Source organism: Carettochelys insculpta, chromosome 3 (assembly GCF_033958435.1).
Source record: "Carettochelys insculpta isolate YL-2023 chromosome 3, ASM3395843v1, whole genome shotgun sequence".
Taxonomy (NCBI): Eukaryota; Metazoa; Chordata; order Testudines; family Carettochelyidae; genus Carettochelys; species Carettochelys insculpta.
In genome coordinates this window covers 51,894,924-51,915,235 of record NC_134139.1, presented here as the reverse complement: position 1 = coordinate 51,915,235, position 20,312 = coordinate 51,894,924, and the positions used below count along the sequence as shown (strand labels likewise).

Below are 20,312 nucleotides of genomic sequence, written 5' to 3'. Positions count from 1 at the left end.
AGAAGCCCATTATATGTTAACTGCAAATGTTAGGTGGAGAAATGGTGCAAATACAGGTTGAACCTCTGACATCTTGGACTCTCTGGTCTGGCAACATCCATGGTCTGGCAGATCATGGAAGCTGCTGGACCAGAGAAACCTCACAGAGAGGAGATTGAGCCAGGTCAGAGTCTGGCAGCAGGGAGCCCTAGCTTGGCCAGGCAACCACAGCTACAGGGGTACTAGCAGCAGTTGGGGAGCTGCCAGTGGTAAACTGGGGAGGAGAAGCCAGCGAGGCCCTGCAGTAACTGGTGCTGGGAGCTAATGAGACCGGGGAGCCATGGGCTGGAAGCTGAGTGTGGAGTCGGGCCAGGGAGCAGGAGACTGTGGAGTGGAAGACCAAGGAAGCTAGCCAGATACCAGCAAAGTCGAGGAGCAGCAGGGAGAGGGGAGGCCGCAGCAGACAGGATGAGCAATCACAGCTGGGCTGGAGATCAGGGGCCAGAACAGGAAGCTGGCTGCCAGGGCCAGGAAGCTGGCAGTCCTGTGGCCAGGTCTAGCCAGGAATGGGGGGCAAGAGACCTGCATTCCAGTGGCTGGTGCCAGGAATTGGAAACCAGCATCCCAGACCTGGGAGTCGCAGGTGATGTCAGGGAAGTGGCCAGGGCTGACTGCCGGGAGGGGAGCCACAAGGGCGTTGACATCTCCTAGTCGGCGTCTACACGTGCACGCGACTTCGAAGTAGCGGCGCCGACTTCGAAGTAGCGCCCGTCATGGCTACACATGTTGGGCGCTATTTCAAAGTTGAAATTGACGTTAGGCGGCGAGACATCGAAGTCGCTAACTCCATGAGGGGATGGGAATAGCGCCCTACTTCGAAGTTGAACGTTGAAGTAGGGCACATGTAGATGATCCCTGTCCCGCAACATCGAAATAGCGGGGTCTGCCATGGCAGCCATCAGCTGAGGGGTTGAGAGATGCTCTCTCTCCAGCCCCTGCGGGGCTCTATGGTCACCGTGTGCAGCAGCCCTTAGCCCAGGGCTTCTGGCTGCTGCTGCTGCAGCTGGGGATCCATGCTGCATGCACAGGGTCTGCAACCAGTTGTCGGCTCTGTGGATCTTGTGTTGTTTAGTGCAACTGTGTCTGGGAGGGGCCCTTTAAGGGAGCAGCTTGCTTTTGAGTCCGCCCTGTGACCCTGTCTGCAGCTGTTCCTGGCACCCTTATTTCGATGTGTACTACTTTGGCGTGTAGACGTTCCCTCGCACCGCCTATTTCGATGTGGTGCTGCCCAACGTCGAAGTTGAACATCGACATTCCCAGCCCTGGAGGACGTGTAGACATTATTCATCGAAATAGACTATTTCGATGTCGCTACATCGAAATAAGCTATTTCAGTGTAGCGTGCACGTGTAGACGTAGCCCTACTGAGTCAAAATCCCTGGTCTAGGACTGCTCAGGTCCAGACCAGGGAGGTGAAACCTGTACAAATCAGAAACCTAAACAGTAAGCCTATGGGGAAATCCAAATTATCAGTCTTGGAGAGAAGGGCAGGCTGGCAGAAGAGGGAAAGTTTGGGAACTGACATTACAGTGCAGATCCTTCCTTATTTAAAGCTAAATGAACCTGGCTGAGTAATGTTGTTAGCATATAATCACTCTAACTCAAAACTTGCAGTGTTTCAGAGGTGGGTGTGCAATTACAGGATATAGAGTCTGCAAAGTACTTTGACTCTGTCTGGTTGAGAGGCACAATTACATTGGAAGGTATTGCAGTGAAAGTGTGTGCGCTAGAGCCCTTTACTGGATAAAATTAGAATGACTCAACCAAATGTCATAATCCTTAAACTGTAACAACCAGAGGAGATTTACTGTTAGCACAAGTGGTTGTAACTTATTTTTTGGAGTAGGAGACTTTGTCCCTGCTGCCCCCATATAGTTCTGAGTCATTTTGATGACTGAGCAGCACGGTGCAGATCTGAGTGGTTCTGGATTTGGCATGCTGTCTGTTTTATACTTGTTTAGGTGATTACATCTATGGCATGAGAACTAATGTCCACGCTAGTTTAAGTGGCTTCTGCAGTGTCTCTCTAGTGAGTAGACTGTATCCTATAATGAAGCATTAGTGTTTTAATCAGCTTCACCAGCTGCAAACTCTTCACCTCACCCCTGAGCATTAAATTTGGGTTACTGCAACATACCAGTGCTTTATTAATTTTTAAAAATTCTCTAAGTAGTAGAACATGATACTGACAACTTGTTCTATGAAGGGACCTTTCATCTCAGTTTATATTCCCTAGGTGTCCAACTAGCAGTAGATGTTTGTTTGAAGCTGCAGTGCTCGCTCTTAGTTATTCACCCTGCAAGATCCCCAAGAGCCTCATTAGAGCTGTAAGCTGCTAAAGGAAAATAGCAGTTCAAGAAAATTACTGGAGAAGCCTTATGACCCTAAAGACCTACACAGTGATCTGAGATACAGCTTGCCACATAGACTTTCTCTTGCTGGAGGAATATTGAAAACTGATAAACAGATTAGGACCCAGTTTTGCCTGGGAATCCACCAGGTGGAAAACAGTATATTTTCTTCTCATTGCCAATGAAAAGGAATATATCACTGCTTTGTAATGGCTACTTTTAAAAGTTACAGTTCATAACTTAAATATTTTTAGACACATTCCTGTTGAATTTACCTGGAGTTGTACAGGTCTGAAATTTTGGTCTCATAATCTGTATAAATCTGTCTGCGAAGATGATCTGCATAATATTAATCATATAGTCCAAAGGCTATTATACACTGCATACTAAGGGCTGTGAAATTTCCTTCCCTGGTGGTGTAATTAAGTCAACCTAAGCCCTGGTGTAGCCTCAGCTAGGTTTATGGAAGAATTCTCCAGTTGACTTAGTGCCTCTCAGGGAACTGGGATGAAAGATCCTCGTCTTTCACTGCAGTAAGTGCGTACCCAATTGTACTACTTTTGCATTTCTAGTGTAAACATACCCCAAGTAAGGGGCAGACTTAATTGGTTATTTCTTCTGAGGCATCAGGTATTAATCACTGCAGGAAGTGGGAACTGATAGAACAATGGCTTTCTTTTGAAATGGAGAAATCTTATGTACAATCTGTTCTCGGGGATCTTTAAAAAGCCATAGTGGGACACATGTTCTGCTTCCAGATCAGCTGTGTTTCCAACGAATTCATCATGTGTCTCTTTCTGGAAATTCCAAAAGCACCACAGCCAAGCAGAATTCTGAGAATACCTCTCTGAAGGGCTGTCTATACTAGGAGACTAGGTCAAATTTCTTAAGGTCAATTTTTTTTTTTTCTAACGCACCTGATTTTGTAAAGTTGTGGGCACATGTCCACACTGGCACATGAAGTTGATGGAGTGAGTCCCCATTAGGGCTGACAGCTTCAAATGTGTCAGCAATGCACTGTGCATACCTATCCCACAGTTCCTGCTGTTCCCTTGCATTGTGGGTTAAGCTCATCAGGTCTTGACAGGACAAAAAAAAACCCAAACCTGTCCCCCATCCCCAGGTTTAACCCCTTCATCCCCAATCTGCCCCTCCATCTCCAGGATTTACCACCCTCAACCAACAAGCTCCACATGCCGCTGCTGCTCCCTCCCTCACCTCCTTCTCCGCGTGGTTGTGCAGCTCCGGTGGGGCAGACTTGGCCACCCCTCCCCACCAGCTCTCCTGCAGGCTGACCTCCCCCACATGGAGCCCTGCCAGCTTCCTCTTCCAGGAAGCCCTGCCCTGCCAGCTCTCCCCACCCCCACCCTCCACTACTGCAGCAACTGCTCCGCTGCCAGAGCTGCATGTGGCTCCAGAGCAGCAGGTTGCCGACCCCTGTCTTGGGAGGTATCTACTGACTGTTTGGGAACAGTGGTTGTCTCTCTCTCTTCCCCTCCCCCACCCCCCCACTGCCTCAGAATCTCGTGGAGCTGCTCAAAGAAGCAGCATGTTTGTGGTGATGATCCAGAATGGCCATTTGCTTCTTTTGTCATCTGGTAGGCCTGCCTGAGTGCCTTTATTTAAATGAAGCACTGCTGGGCATCCCTGGTGTATCCTTTTTCTACTGTGCCCTGTGAGATCTTGGCATAGATATCTGTGTTTCTTTTGCTGCTTCTTAGTTCTACCAATACAGGTTCATCTCCCCCCACAGCAAGAAGGTCCTGGATCTCCTGCACGCTCCATGCTGGAGCACATCTGGAACCCTGGGAATTCATGGCCAGGTGTGCTGCCTGCTCTGCTCACCATTCTGGCTGAATAAGAAATGAAATTCAAACTTTCCTGGGATGTTTTCTGCACGCCTGGAGAGCAGCAGAGCTGAAAGTGGTGGCCAAAGTGGTCACAGTCAAGCTCTGTGAGACACCTCCAGGAGGCCAAGAAAGTCTAATTTCACAGTGTTCCATCTGCACTACCCTAAAGTTGGGCACTCAGGGTCGAATTTGGTGTCACGCCTTGTGAAAAGCAGGAGCACCAGAGTGGACTCTGAAGATCAGTGATGTTGACTGGCTTGCTTAGAAAATTGACCTAAGTCAGCTAAGTTCATCCTCGCATCCTAGTATAGACCAGGCCTAAGAGTTCATGGAGTATAATCGCAGAAGGAACAACACTAGGGCAAGTGCAGCAGACAGTGGAGTTTCCCTTGAGGAAATTGCTTTCAGAAATCAAGGTATGATTGCATCCTCTGAAAATGGTACAGCCACAAAACCACATTAAGAAGTTTTCCCTAATGTGGTTCTGTATTGGTCACAAGAACACTACTGTAGGGTGGATGGAAAGGTCCCCCAACATAACCCTCTAGCCCTCACTTTGAAACAGAGTGACAGATGGGGTTGTTCAGTGAAGCTGCCACATAGCTCTGTGTGGGGACTGCTCCCTCAGTAGGGCTCTGTAATCTTGATGGCAACAGAACTGCACATTTCAGTTCATAGATAGAATTGAGCATGAGCAAAAAAATAGGCTAGTGTTTTTTGGAGAGCAAACCCTGTAACGATAACCCAAACTAAGGAGAGTAGTGGCAGCCTAGCATCTACCTCAGAGCAACCAGTAGTATCTTTTCCTGTATTTGAGTCTCATTGGCATTCAAAGTCTGCTTGCTTGGTAGCACTTTTCCCATCCCTGCTGCAAGTAAGCAATGAAGAAATCAAAACTGCTTTCTGATATGTTATAGCTTTAAAGTTCTACTCCCCTTCACAAAGCAATAACACGAGTAAATGATCCCCCAAAACTGGAAATTATCAGCAATTATTGCAGGGTTTAGTGTCTTTTCTGCCACCAGTAGAAATCTTTGCTCTTTCCTGCCACTGTGACTCCAATGTTCTTGTGGGGGTGGCACAATAAAACTCTGCAATCTAATGCTGTAATTCTTGTTTTCAGCTATAGAGAGAGATGGGAAAACACGGGGGATTCAGTTACCATCTCTGCTTATGATCAGCCAGATAAGATCCCTTAAACTTTAGGAACTGTATTTGGTCCAGGTAATAAGTAGACTCTTATATGTGCACCTTCATATTGGATACTAAAGGAACTAATATTGTATCACTCTCTCTCAGCTTGCTAACCATGGTATCTGATGCCGGTGGGTGGGGGGGGACGGGTATTTTTTACCCTTTACTGCTTCATGTTGTTTTTAGGACAAATATTTGCTAGCTAAAATTGATGTCAGGCTAACATGTCTCTGGAGACTGTGTTGTTTAGTTATCAAGGCAGTGAACTGGCAATCAGGACACCTGGGTTCTAGTCCCAACTCTTCCACTGATGTACTTTGTGACTTTAGTCAAGTTGTTCAGTCAGGAATTTTCAGAAGTGCTCACTGATATTAGGTGCCTCACATGAGAAGTGCAGTTCCCTGTGTTATGGGTGGTTAGCATTTTGAAAATCATGCCTTTGTCACACACTGGGTATGTGAGAGAGCAAAGCGCTGAACGTTAGTGAAAATAATTTAAAATGTAGACCTGACCTTCTTTGTGCCTCAGATGGGAATACAGACTGTCAAGAGTTGTGACCATTAATGCCTACTTTGGAAAGCTTTCTGGTGTCTGTGCTGTAAAGCCTTATGAGAGTGCAAAGCAAGGGAGACACAGAAGGGGTGTGTATGTGGGAGATCATATTCCGGCTTCCCTGGATTTGTTGCTTGGAGTACACTGAGTATGTTCACATGGATTGAGTATGTTCAGTGGCATGTGTTGAAGCTGTTGGCTTTGCTCTGCCTAGGGTTGCAAACACTCTTGGTTTCACCAGGAGTTATCCAGAATTTGGCTCTGTTTCCCTGGGGCTACTGAAATCAAACCAGGAAATTTTAGGCCGCTAAAATTCTGGTGCAGCAGAGCTAAAAGAGGCTCCCTGCCTGCTCCAGCTCTGTAACATTCCTGGAAGTGGCCAGCACATCCTTGTGGCCGTGGGGGACAGCGGATCTCTGTGCACTGCCCCCACCCCAAGCACTGACCCCTTAGCTTCTGTTGGCAAGGAACTGTAACCAAGGGGAAGTGTGAGGGAGGCACCTGCAGGCAGAGATAGCATGTGGTACCCTATACCTCTCTCCCTGGGGCCCCAGGACATTCTAGATGTTCCCAGGAGTTGTGTGAGGCCAGGGCAGGTGAGGAACCTGCCTTAATCATGCTGTGCAGTTGACTGGGAGCTGTCTGAGGTAAGCGCCACCTAGCCAGAGGCCACATCCTTCACCCTCTTTTGCACTTCAACCTCCTGCCCAAGCCTCGTGAAAGTGAGTGAGGGTGTAGGAGAGCAAGCGACAGGGTGGGGGGAATATGGAGTTATGGGCAGGGTCTCCAAGCAGGGGTCAGGCAAAGGTGTTTGGGTTTGTGTGATTAGACACTTGGCATCTGGAGCTCTGCCCTGCTGCTGTCAGGAGTTAGGGGTCATTTCTAGTTCAAAGTGGTATTGCCGTGTTATTTCACAGGATAATCAGTGCATGTGGTAAATCAGAATATCCTGTACCAGAGACTGGCTCACTTCTGCCTGACAAGTACTTGTTTGTTCGATGGAATATTTGATAAATTGGTTTCTGCCAAGAGGGTAACTTCAGTTACTCAAGGTGAGCTTTAATCTGTAGAGAGTTCATTAGCTCTGTCCCCCTGGATAAATTGGAGATGCTATTGGAATAGGATTAAACAAGGGTAGTTGATGTACCAGATAATAATGAAACCTTTCATGTGGATTAAGTGCATATAAAATTAATATGTCAGAATGAATGGCTGAAGCAATAAAACGGTATCAAGCATTTATCCTGACACTAATAGCTCCCATTCTGCTTTCTATTTGTACAGGAGTAGTAATCACTGCAAACTTTGTTTAGGGTGTGAATACAAATGGGGCTGCGAATAGAGCTCCAATATAACCCAATTTATCAAATTGGGATCCTATTCGAGGGCGATTAGAGCCATGAACTTTGGATCTAAATCACACGAGACATTTGAAGGGGAGATGTCTACAAGTGATTCTCTCTGTTAGAAACACTCTCAAATGTTTGATAAATTATAATCTAGGACTGCAAATGTAGTATTTTCCCTACACAATATTGCTGTGACATAAGCCACTCTACGTAAGTTTTCAAACATCAAGCAATGAGTCAGTCATTGCATAAATTCACTACTGATTCTCAGAGGAAGCGTTTTGTAAAATACTGTTGACGATCTTGGAGCATGAAAGGTGTTGTTCGTTTTGTAAACGTTGCTTCTCCAGAAAAGTCCTGAAAGAATAAATGGATAAATTCTTTACAAATCCAAATTTAAAGGCAATCTTAAAGATACAGCATGGCCACACCAGGAGACCTGCCATGAAAACTGAACCTGCCACCTTGCTATATTTAGGGTTTGGGTTTTTTTTTGTTAAACTCTTGTTCCCCCTTCCATCCTAGGTTCATTCCTGTTCCTCAATACATCAGAAAGCAAGATCCCTATCATCTTGAGCCCCTGGCTGAGGAGCAGTAGTGAGCAATGCACTGTGCAGTTGTCTGTGTACAGGCACTTCCAGCAAAGTGGGGACTATATTGCCCGGCTCCTGCCTGCTGACGAAAGTAGCAGTGAAATCCTGTTGGCTCCAAGTCAAGAGAAACATGGGTAAGTTACTTTTCTAAACAAGAATATTACGTATAGTGGTTTTGATACTTCATTATCAAAAGTGTTCAAGGCCTGTGCGCTTAAGTGATACATGTCACACCATGCCCCAAAGTGGATTTTGAAAACATCCATGCACTTTGATTTACTCCTGTTTCAAAAAGGACTAAAGCACCTTCAGCAGCATCCGCAGAGCCAGCTGGTCCATGGAAGCCTACTTCAGGGTAGCTTCATGCCCTAGCTTGTGGCAAACTGAATTTCCTGTGGACAAGCCCTACGTTTTCTTCAGTACAAAGTCTCCATGATTGTTCCAATTAAATGGGTATTTATTGTAACATTCAGTTATTACACATTTTGTTACGACAGCAGGCTGAAATGTACCTAATGTTGTCATGACTTATACATGATTTTGCCATGACACAGTCATATCCATGCATATTTTCTCATCAGATGGCTCAACCACCACTAGAGGGGCACAAAGTACCACACTCAGTGGTTGCAGCCCACAGGAAGACCTAATTGCGTATGAGGTGTATTTCATTCTTCCGCCCCAGTTCTAGATAATAGTAGGCCAATGAAGTGACACACAGATTCTCACTAAAGGTCAAAACTGCCTAAATTATCCCATACCTGTTCCTTCCTTTCCCCATTCTCTCTACTACTGGGCTAATAGTTTTCAGAGGGCCTTCCATACCCTGTTTTTACCTTTGACCCCTTGATAGTATTCAAGTGCATGTAGTTAATACACATTAATTGTCTCTCTTGAGTTAAAAATAAGAAGTCTTGTGTCACCAGGGATTTTGGCTTTTGATCTTTCTGAGCTACAACTGGCTGAATTATTTCCTCCTGGTGTAATTAAGATTGAGTGTCAGTGATGCCTCAATTTGTCAGACTTTCTATGTATATTTGCAGGTTGTGGTTATCAGCAAAACAGCAGGACCATAGCTGAACAAATGTATTTTGAATAGTTCAATGTGCTGGAGTATGTTTAATTTAGAATTTAATCTGAATATAGGTGAAGCTAACATCTCCTCTGCTCTAGTTACTGATTTTACATCTGTGCCTCCGGAGTATGCATTAAGAGGCATAATTTGTACCAAGCTTCTTAAACTATCTTTGTTTAATGTACTAGATTAGAGAGGGTGATTATAATATCAAGTCATGCTGGTTTATGCCAGTAATAAGATGTGGTGTTTGCGTGATTATTGTGTAAAACAAACTCAGTGTTTTCCAGTAACAAAAGGAGAATGTGCAATAAAAAAATCTGATAGGCGACAACCTGACTCAGAGGAGTGGGCTGAATGGTTGTATTTCTCCTATTATTCATGGTCTATAAAACTGACGAGAAGAGCTAGTGTGTGGGTCCATCTAGATCATGCTTAGTTCCAGCAATATTATCCAACTTTTAAATTACTCTTGATGTCTGGAGAATCATAATTATGGGAGCTGCAGCAGCTGTCGTCTTTGCTGGCTGTCTGAAAATGCTTTTATTCTGTGTTGTGGTTAATAAACATGCTTTGTGCACAAGTACAGCCTTTGTTGGCAATGAAACCACTGGTTCCCATTGTAGGATATACTATTATGATAAGGTGCTTTCTTGTACTGCACATAGGCTCTTTAACTTTCAGTTTTCTCCATTAAACTGATAATGTTGAGAATAGTTAAATTTGGGGTTGGGGGGAAACACATCTAAACAGTTGGAAGAAATTTAGCATGTGTGTGCATCACTGCCATCTACATGAGACCATCAGAGCTGCTCAGCTAGATGCCCTAGTTTCTATACTGCTAACAGCTAACATAGAATCCTCTTAAAGCAATGGGGGGGCAGTATCTTTTAGAACAGGAGAATATGAGTAGTATCTTGGCTGTTGCTGCAATTACTGAGTTGACAAGTTATGCATACTAGGTGGCTACCAATTTCTTAAAATATATTAGCATACATACCTGTATGTGAAGGAATAGTGCTGGCCCTATAGCAATTTTCCACTCAGACCTCTGGACATGAGCTAGAGACAGCCCTGCATGAGCTTGTAGATGCTTCCCAAGGCACCTACATCTGATGCTCCGTCCACTTGATTTTTTCTGAGTATCAGGAAGTGCAAATTCTTCAAGAGATGTCCCGGGAGCTCCACTCTTGGTCTTGGTGCCGCCTTGGAACCTTTGATTGGAGAGTTTCATAGCAGTCCCTGTGAAGACCGTGAATTCATGATGTCTGCCTCATGCTCTGTTGTGAGTTGAGGTGTCAGGTGCATGGCCTGAAACTCTCATTTCCTTCTCAAATGTCCCTGCTCTGAGAACCAAACCAAACCAAAATATATTAGCTAGTTTACCTTAAGTTTAGTTAGTTAGATACTTTATAGGTATTTACAGTTTAGAGTTGAATTAGATAGTTGTTCATTTAAAAAAAAAAAAAATTTGTCAGCCATTTCACTGTGCTGGGCTCGCCAGGCTTCAAACGCTGTTCTTCATGTAGAGACACTATGCCTGTATCACGGACATAGTGAATGTGTCCGCTGCCTAGGGGAGTCACATGTACCCCAAATAAGTCCTCACTGCAGCAAGCTCAAAGTTAGGGCTTGATGGGACAGGGACCGGAGGCTCAAGCTAACGCTTATGGAAAAATCCCTGAGGCCAGCTTCAGGTCCTGGCTACTAAACCATGTCAGCACCTTCACCCTCATGGTCCCCATAAACTAAGCCCTCTTCAAAAAAAGAGGAGTTCATCGGTGCCTCATGATGAACAGACTGCAAAAAAAATTGGTCTCCTGCTAGAGCCACTTCACCTATGCCTAAAACACCTCATCTCAGCACCTGTGATGCCCCTGGCACCTCCAGCACCAATCCTAAGACTGCTATATCCTGCACCTATCACCTTGGAACCAAGGCTACAGGATCTAAGGTGCCAGCCTCTACTCTGGCACTACCTAAGAAAGCAGCACCGACCTCTATCCTGGCACTCACCACCAGCCCTGAACCATGACACCTGTTCCACCTAGTGTGCTCACCCAACATGGGACACCAATCACATTGGCACTGACATCATTGGCATTGCATCCATTTCTACTCCATATGTACTTCACAGTCTCATCCACGCCAGTGTCCTTTGTCTGGCACCGAGGTCTTCCCTCGGAAACTTCTGCACTATATGCCGTATCTCTGACACCATCACAGTTCTCCATCAATGAGGAGGATGGGATTTAGTCTACATTCTCTCCACACCATCTCTCCCCAGCAGACATTGCTTGCCACCATCAAGATCCACACCACATACTCCCTTTCCCCATGATATGCCCCCAAGGTTTGGGCAACCATGGATGCCACCTCCCAGGCCCTACCTGGCACAGTGCCCCTACTGGAGCCCAGGGGGACAGGGAGGAGGGTACTACAAGTGGTGGTCTAGCAGACATGCCAGCCTTCGTAGGCCTCCGTCACAGATCCCTCTCCTTGAGGGTAGCAGCTCTACCATATACCAGGAAGAGAACAGCCAAGAGCCTTTCACAGATGTCACAGAGGAAATAGGCATGGATGTATTGCCTCTGACCAGCTCCTAATCCTCCCCAGATGAGGCAATAATGCACCCATCCCCAACAGACATTTTCGCACTTTCAGGACTTCTTTAAAAGGGCTGCTGCAGAACTCAAAATAGTTCTCAAGGAGGTGTCAGAATTACAACATGAGCTGATGGACATCCTACAAACTTCTTCTTCCTCTAAGATATCAATCTATGTTTAAATCTCTGTTTAAATAATGGAATAAGTGACCTGCATGACCTCCATCAATCCCGCTATCATGGATGCAGCAAAAGCAGTATGTCAGGTGCCTGCCTCTATTTCTACCTGTAGGAGAGCTGACCATAAATATTATGTCCCTTCCAGGCATCGGAATTTTTATTTACACATCCAGTGCTGAATTCCTTGGTTATCAAAGCTGCACAACCACACGGGAGAAAGCAGCACTTCAGATCTAACTCTTTCTGTGGGGTAGCAAAAGATTAGACCTAGTCAAGTGCAAAGTTTGCGTCTCTCCTACCCTTCAGTTTAGGGTTTCCAATTACTATGCCTTGCTCACAAAAGATGACCACTGGAATTAAATCAAATTCCTCAACTTTGTCTATGATGTCTTGGAGGCCAAAACACCTCCATTTTGGTCATTAGTTTCAGAAGGCCAAACCATTGTCCACACAGCCCTGCTTGCAGAAAGAAGTTTATGCGACCAATACAGCAGTGCAATCTTTGGCTCCAGTGGTAGCTGCTCTTTGCTCCCTTGGAATAAACATCCTGGTGAGTAGGAGGCAACAATACCAGTGCCAACTTGTATCAACACCCTAGGCACACTCTCCTTTACTCGGCACAAACCATACAAACAGCCTCAACAGCAAAGAGAATTACAAAAACCAAAATGTCAGCACCAGAAACTCCTTTTTCCGGTATCTGGAGACTTCAGCTCACAGCCTGACTTCTCCATGGCTCTCGCATGTAGCGATTCAGTGCTCGGGACAGGTGCAACATGTTCTCCTGAACAGCAGAAAATCCTCCGCTTCCTCCATCTAAATGCATAAATGGAGGTGATTCACCACTTGGTGCACCTTGAAACAAACAGATGCAGAAAAAGCCCCACTGCCACTTTTTCCAGACTACTTTCTCCAACTCAAGCAGTCGGGTCTCTATAAGTTCTCCAAGAGGACATCTCACCACAATCACAGCATTTCACCATAAGATCAACAACCTCTCCCTTTTCACTCATCCCACCACAGAGTGATGTCTCAAGGTTCTAAAAATTCTTTATCCCAGTGTGAGACCTCCAGTGATGCTGTGGGACCTAAACCTTGTTCTCTGATCCCGCAGAGAGAAATGCTTTGAGTCACTCCCATCCTGCTCCTTATTACATCTCTCCATGAAGATGGCATTCCTTATTGCCATCACTTCTGCCAGTCGCGTGGGAGAGTTAGGGGCATTATGGCCGATCTCACACACACATACCTCATTCTTTAAAGACAAGGTTATCCTCCAGACTCATCCCAGGTTCTTGCCAAGAGTACCCTTGTTTTTCAGTACTAATGAGCCTTCACCTCCCAATTTTCTTAACCAGCTCTCACTAATTCCTTTTGAAAGAGCTGTCTGAGCTCCACCTACTTCTGAGGGGAGGGGGCTGAAGTGGCAGTCAGCGGTCTGCTTAAATTATGGAATAAGTGACCTGCATGACTAAACGCTATAATTATTCAGCACTATAGTATGTCAGCACTTGATTTTTGCCTCTGCTTATTATAAGGGTAGAAAGGAACCTCCCAGCACCAGTTGGAGAAGCTTTCCAGTCAGTAGTGTCTCCATATTTTTTCATCCACAGGTAAACTGTACACCCAATAATAGTAATTAGGTGCCTAGCTACCTGATTGCATTCCCAGATTACCTGAAAATCATGCCCGAAAACATGTTCTATTGAAATTTAATGCACTTGAAGTACAGTCTGATGGATTAATTACAGGTCAGATTTTTCTCTTCCCTCAAGCAGCTCATAGTTTCGGCTACTATTTTTATTTTTTTTAACCCCACATAGCCTGAATCACATACATTAATGTCGGATAAGGTCTTCACAGTTCATATACATTTACAGGAGGAAGAAGAAAGTACTGTCAGACAGATCTCTTTGATTAAGGCTCGAGCCAACCAAGCAAAGCTGCTTGTTGGCAGCTTGTGGAGCTGCATTAAATAGTAGCCATAGAAGCATTTAAACCATGAAATGTTTAACACTAAACATCCAATGTGCAGTTTGTGATCAAGCTTCTAGCCTTTGAAATTGTTATGCACAGTGGTCCCATTAAGTTTGATGGGTTTTCTGTGCAAATAAAGATTTCTCGGGAGGGTAAACAGTACTCTGTTCACCTGGTTTCCCTGCATCTAGAGAGGATTATGTACTTCCATGAATGATGCAGTCCTACAAACTGCTGGATCCCACAACAAGAGTCACAATATTACACTGCTTATGTCGCATGAAACTTTTGCCTGTTGCATTTTTTGTTTATCTGTTTTATTTGGCTGAAGTTGTCACTCTCTTTTCATAGGAAAGAATTAAATAAGTTTAAGCAGATTTGTATAGTAATGCATTTTAACGTTAGGAGGAGGATGGAAGAGCCCACCCATTGGGGGAGAGGTTCAAGAATGATAGATACTATGAACAGTCCCTGGATAATGGAGTCTCTGAGACTGGGTGTGGGCTGTGAGAATATGGAAGCACCTTCACTGTTTCTGCAGAATCCCTATGCGGTGTAATAGTAAATAACTTCACTATAGGTTTCTAATACCCCATGGAAATCAATGGAGATTACATCTCTGCTATGTAACTTTATAAGATATAGGTGGTTTTCAGTCATATGGTAGAAGGCTCCTTCTCTATTAAATTCTGCGGGTTTATGAAGTAACATTAGTAGGGCAGTATTGGCTGAATTCCATGGGAGTGGTACATTACTGTACGCTGTTGGAATTGGATTCGCTGTGCAATAAGAGAGCTGGTTGATTTGACTTTGTGGATTCATTTTTGACATCAGTCTATTCTCTCGTATTGTACTGCTCTCTTCTCTCAGCTGGTAAAGAAGCAACTTCAAAACGTAAGGGAAAGAGAATCTCTGTGCAGAAATTATTGATCCTTCATAATACATCAATTATTCTATCTTGCTGCTACAATTCCTCCCCAGGATAGCTTCTGATTGTTCCAGATGCCATTAGCCATGTTGTTCCTTTTCTGCTTGCGTCATGCTATTGGTAATCCTTTCTCAGCATTAATTTTTTTAAGAGGAATTTCATTTCTTCAATATTATAGGTGGGGAGATGGCATTTGTGTTTTCAAAACATATTAGCTTATTTGGCAAAGCAGCATATTCTAGCAAGTTGAGACTCTACTGCGAGTGAGGAACTTCTGGGTTCTAATTCTGGCTTTCTTTGCTGACTCATTCAACTCATTTCACCTCTCTTTATCTGTGTTACCCTGATGAGGGGCACATAAAATTAATAAAATAGATTAAGCAGACACGCATAAATCCACATAATCTTCACCATGGCTGCCTCCCATCTCTCACTTGACTTCATTTAACCATCTTCTTCCCCTCCCCACTTCTCATTCTGCCTGAAAAAGCAGATGGGTCTTGATTTCTCCAGATAATCTAAATCTGAGCTATGGTGACACTGGGCAAGAAGTGAGCTCCTCAGACCAGGGATAATTCTTCACCCAGAGCACCATGTTGCTGTCTCACATTATACAGAATCAAAAAAGATTGTCTGTGGTAAAATTAATGGACTGGAGTCAGGGTTTCAGTTTCTCATTTTTGCCACAGACATTGTGTATAACATTGAAGAAATTGCCTATCCTCTGTGTGCCACAGTTTCCATCTGCAAATTGGGAGCTAATGATTTGCCATTCATTCATCTCATGTCTGTTTTGACTGTAAGCTCTTCAGAGTGTGAGGATTGCCTTCTACCAATCATATATGCAGCATAAAATTTAATGACCTTGCTACACATATGCATCACAATGTTTAGAGCCTCAGTTAGGCTACATCTACACTACCAGAGAAATTCAATTTTATTAAATTTGATTTTATTACTCTGGGTTTTATAAATTTTATTTTGAGTATCCTCACTTTCCACAAAGTCGAGTTAGTGCTGCTGCACTAGAGTGGCCAAACATTGACTGTTGCAGCAGTGCATTGTGGGAACCTATCCCACAATTCCCTCAGCCCCACATTCTACACCCACTGTTTGTGCTGCACCCCCATCACTGGCAGTGCCCACCCTGTTGCCTGGTTCCCAGGTCCCAGCAGCTTCAGGGATACAGGAAACTGACCAGTGTTGCCGTGCGTGACTTGTTGGAGCTGGGAGCCAGGTGCAGCAGGGAGCCAGGTGCTGCGCTGGTCAGTTTCCTAGCTCCAGTGAGTGACGGACAGCTTAAAGCCAGGTATAGCAGCACTGTGAGTTTCCCAGCTCCCCTCCATTTGCCAAATGCAGCAGTGCCAGTCAGCCTCTGGAGGCTAATGAGGCGATTCACAGACATGGCACTTCCACGCTAGCCTTCATTTGAACTGTTAAACTCGAATCTGATCCTGCACCCACCTGATTCTGACGACGATATTGTATCGATATTAGTGCTCCCTAAATCAAGGAAATGATGTTTATGGTGAAGACAGTCGCTTGGTACAATCGAGCTAACCTGCCTTAAATTCAAATTTATCTTGTAGTTTAGACATAACCTTAGTCTTGGGAATCATCTAAGATTCTCATGTAAAACAAGAAAAAGTCTTTTCTTTAAACAAACTATTTGATGTCTAAGCATAAATATATGAACAGAGGCTGCAGGAAGCACTGTTAGTTGCATATGTAATCTTACTCAGGACATGCAAAGGAACATCTCTATTTCTAAGGTTATTACAAAATATAATACTGCTTCCTTTCTGACGTGTATAACTTTACTTGAGTTGTGCATTCTTGAAGCCCTTCAACTTAAAAGAATTGCCCCCTTTCCAGCTCGTTTATTATTGGTGGTATTATGAACCCATTTGGTATCTCCCTTTCTCTCCTTCCAGAAAGAGTTCAAATGACTTCACAGACACATTAAAACTGAGTCTACACTAGGAAGTTTTTTTTGGAAAAAAAATGGGCCTTTTCTTAAAGAACCCATTGAGCATCCACACACAAAATTTTCTCTTTCAATCTGAATTGAAAAAAGAGATTCTTTTAGGAAAAAAGTGTGGAGATGTCCTTGGGACCCTTTTTTTTGAAAGAGCAGTCCAAATGGCACCAGATTTTTCAATCCCTGGTTTGTTCTTCCTAAAGAACAGAGCCTGTGTGGACACTCTCTATTGAAAGAAAAGGCCTTTTCTTTTGTGCTCTTTCAAAATTAAGTTTTTTTTCGGAAGAGATCTTCCAAAAGAACTTTTGAAAGATTGTTGTTGAAGGCTTGTCTATGCTATTATGTTGTGTTTATTAGTCCACACAGACTGTGCATTAGAAATGATACTCCTGAAGTTTACATTACAGATAAGCACTGAGCCTTACAGAAGCCTTTGAAGAAGAAAGATAGCATTTTCTCCATTTTGCCAATAAGTAAGCTGAACCACAGAGAAGTTAATATCAAACTTTTCATTCTCAAGTGCCTAGTTTAGCACCAAATCGATGTATTTGGCCCCAATATAAGTGGCCTGACTTTCAGAGACCTCAATCAAATCTGTTCTGAATTCTGATTTTTTTAAAGCTCAGCTGATTTTTGGTAAACCGAGTGATTCACATTGTTCAGATAAGAATCCAGTTGAGGGGGGAGGGGTGTAATTTAGTCTGTGCAGCCTTTGAAGATCACCCGCTATTAGTTTGCAATTTAAAACAGGATGGTTGAACTCCACTCAGTTGCAGACAGAAAACGGAGTCCTGAAACCTTCCCTGTTTGTCTCCTCTCATATGAACTATTCAGAGATTCAGTCAGTCATTCAGAAATGAAGTGCAAAGGAATATCATGAGACTTTGCTCTCTTTCCAAGAGAGACAGTCCTTGGCATTGTTGGGAAATCCACCCTCTTTGTAACATTCTTTGATCGTCATTTAACAACATGTTTATCAAAATCTCTGCCATAGTAAAGGGAAATACGTGAATTTATGTCTGACGCACCTGGAAGACTTACCTGCTTGCTTATTTTCAAAGGCTAAGACAATGGTCATGAAATAATTAAATTCCAATGAAACACAAGCACTAGATTATGTAGATTAAGTTGTCACTTGAGTGTTGGAATGTGATTGATACCTATCTTTTTAAAATGTTTTAGTGAATTTACTTCTAGTGAAGTAAAGTGCTGCATTGCCCTTACTTCCCAGAGAATCCCTGTTTATTTACAGAACTGGTACTGCCTGTGACTTCTCATAAGGTACTGCAACTTGCACTTGGTCAATAAGCTTTAACTAGAGCTAAGCATATACTTCAAAGTGTTCTATGATAATTTGCTTGCATATAAAGGAATTTCCACTAGTGACTCTAAGAGACTATTTGCATAGGTATAGAATTTATTGCTACACTATCCTGTCCAATGAGACAATTGAAACTGTATCTGTATCGTGTGATTTATTTGTCCATTCAAAACCAAACAAAATCACTTCAGTGATGTATCAATGACTGTCAGTCATTATTTGGTTAGATCCAAACCTGTGGCCTGGAAGTGAAAGATTCCATAGCACTTTACTAAATCCTGAGCCGTTCAGTCTTCTATCTTCAACAAATTAAAACTGAAAAGTGACTACTAGACACTCTCTCCAATTGTCCAGAACCAAAATCCATCTATTAAAGAGACTTGTATCCCTTCTGTGACTTACACATCTGAATACCTAATACTCATTCTTTAATTTATTTCTGTAGCCATGCTTTGAGGTAGAGAAGTATTCTCCTCATTTGTGAGGGGAACCAAATCAGAGAGCAACTAAGGGATTCATCCAAGGCAAAGGGTATGGCTACACAGCCAAAAAAAAGTGCTCTTAATTCAAGTTAGTTAACTTGTGTTAGCTAACACAGCTTAAAAGAACCTGTGGTGCCCTGTCTTCATTGCTAGCAGCTCACGCCAAGCTGCAGGATCCCTTCTATGTTTGAACTGATGATGCTAACCCAATATAAAACCTGAGTTGCTGCATCTCCACTAGTATTTTAATCCAAGTTTAGTTAATTTTAATTATGAAAAGTATTTTTATTTTTCACGATAGGTTTGCCCAAAGACCTTGGAAAAGAGAAAATTTGAACAGGAGTCTCTGAATCCTAAAACAGTACAGGAGCCACTAAGAGACAAGACCATCTTTGTCTCTCTCTGGCTAGGGCCTCATTAGAAGATATGTGTCTCTTGTCTCGTCCAAACAACTCCATCTGTAAAAAGCAATAAGCAAAGTCTTTTAAAGAAATCTATCTCCACACATCTAGCGTCCAATGCCATAACTGCTCTTGTTTTCTCTAAAGAATCAGTTTTCACAGAAATTACTTCCCAAGCCTTTGAAGAGTAGACCATACTGGAATCTATGAAACATTGTACTCTATATTCGCTATTGCTCAGTTCACTCCAATTTTAAATGATACCAGGTATGGAGCTTCACTGGATGGCAAAAACAAAAATAAGTTGGTTTTTTTTTTTTTCCATAACATCCTGTGACAGACTTTTTTTTGTACTTTTAGGTCTGATTTTGTAAGCAAGTAGCTTTTAAGTGAGATGACGCTTGCGGGGTATACAACCCAAATCAGACTCCTGAAAGTCTGAAAGCCACTGTGTTATAGCATATTCTAATGCAGGGTCAACAACTCCTGGCACGGGTGCCAAGAGTGACATGCGAGCTGATTTTTTCATTGGCATGCAAGGTGGGAGCTCAGCCTTGCCTCTCACCCCCATGCCTCTGGGAGCTTGCTCAAAGCCATGCCGCCTGTGGATTAACAAAAGACCAACTAGTGCTACCAACCACCACCTAAACAGTAAAGCTCTGCATCGTAATTTATTAATGAAGCTGTTATAAGTAGGACACTTTACAAAGTGTCACCAGCACGTGGACCATATATAGAAGTCAAAATGTCAAATTTTGGCACTCTGCCTCAGAAAGGTTGCTGACTCTGCTGTGCTAGGTAATGGAAGCTACTCATTCCTGAACATAAGAACGGCCATACTGGGTCAGACCAAAGGTCCATCTAGCCCAGTATTCTGTCTGCCAACAGTAGCCAATGCCAGGTGCCCCAGAGGAGGTGAGTCGAAGACAATGATCAAGCAATTTGTCTCCTGCCATCCATCTCCCGCTTTCGACAAAAGGCTGGGCACCATACCTTACCCCTTGCTAATAGCCATCTATGAACCTACCCTCCAAACATTTATCGAGCTCTTTTTAAAACTCTGTTAGTCCTGGCCTTCACAGCATCCTCTGGCAATTCCTGGCTATGGCTGGTGTTCCTTGAGAGAGCTCACAATACAGTTCGGTATTTTGAACACCAATGGAGAATTTATTACTAAAATTGGTCCGATAATTACCAGTCTGGGTGTGGGCCAGACGTTGGTTTACTAGCATCTGAAGCAAAGATTTCCCACCAGGCAGTGCTCCCTGTTTTCTGTATCCCTGAACTCAGCACAGTTAGTGCTTTTCTCCGTATTATATGCTAAAGGAAGTGTCTATCTGTCCGATCTACAGTGCAGATGAGTCTATGGGTGGTTCTTTAATCCAGTCATCCTTTCTGGTAGCATTTAGGTGTGTCAAACCAGTAAAACCCACA

General features: G+C 43.7%; 1 protein-coding gene across 1 annotated transcript in view; it reads left to right on the top strand.

Annotated features, from left to right (window-relative positions):
- ALK (ALK receptor tyrosine kinase) overlaps positions 1-20,312 on the top strand; it is a 562,657-nt gene that overhangs the window by 232,886 nt on the left and 309,459 nt on the right. Inside the window, exon 4 of the mRNA XM_074989826.1 lies at positions 7,861-8,062. Coding sequence (XP_074845927.1) covers positions 7,861-8,062 — 202 coding nt within the window. The remainder of the gene's footprint in view (positions 1-7,860; positions 8,063-20,312) is intronic.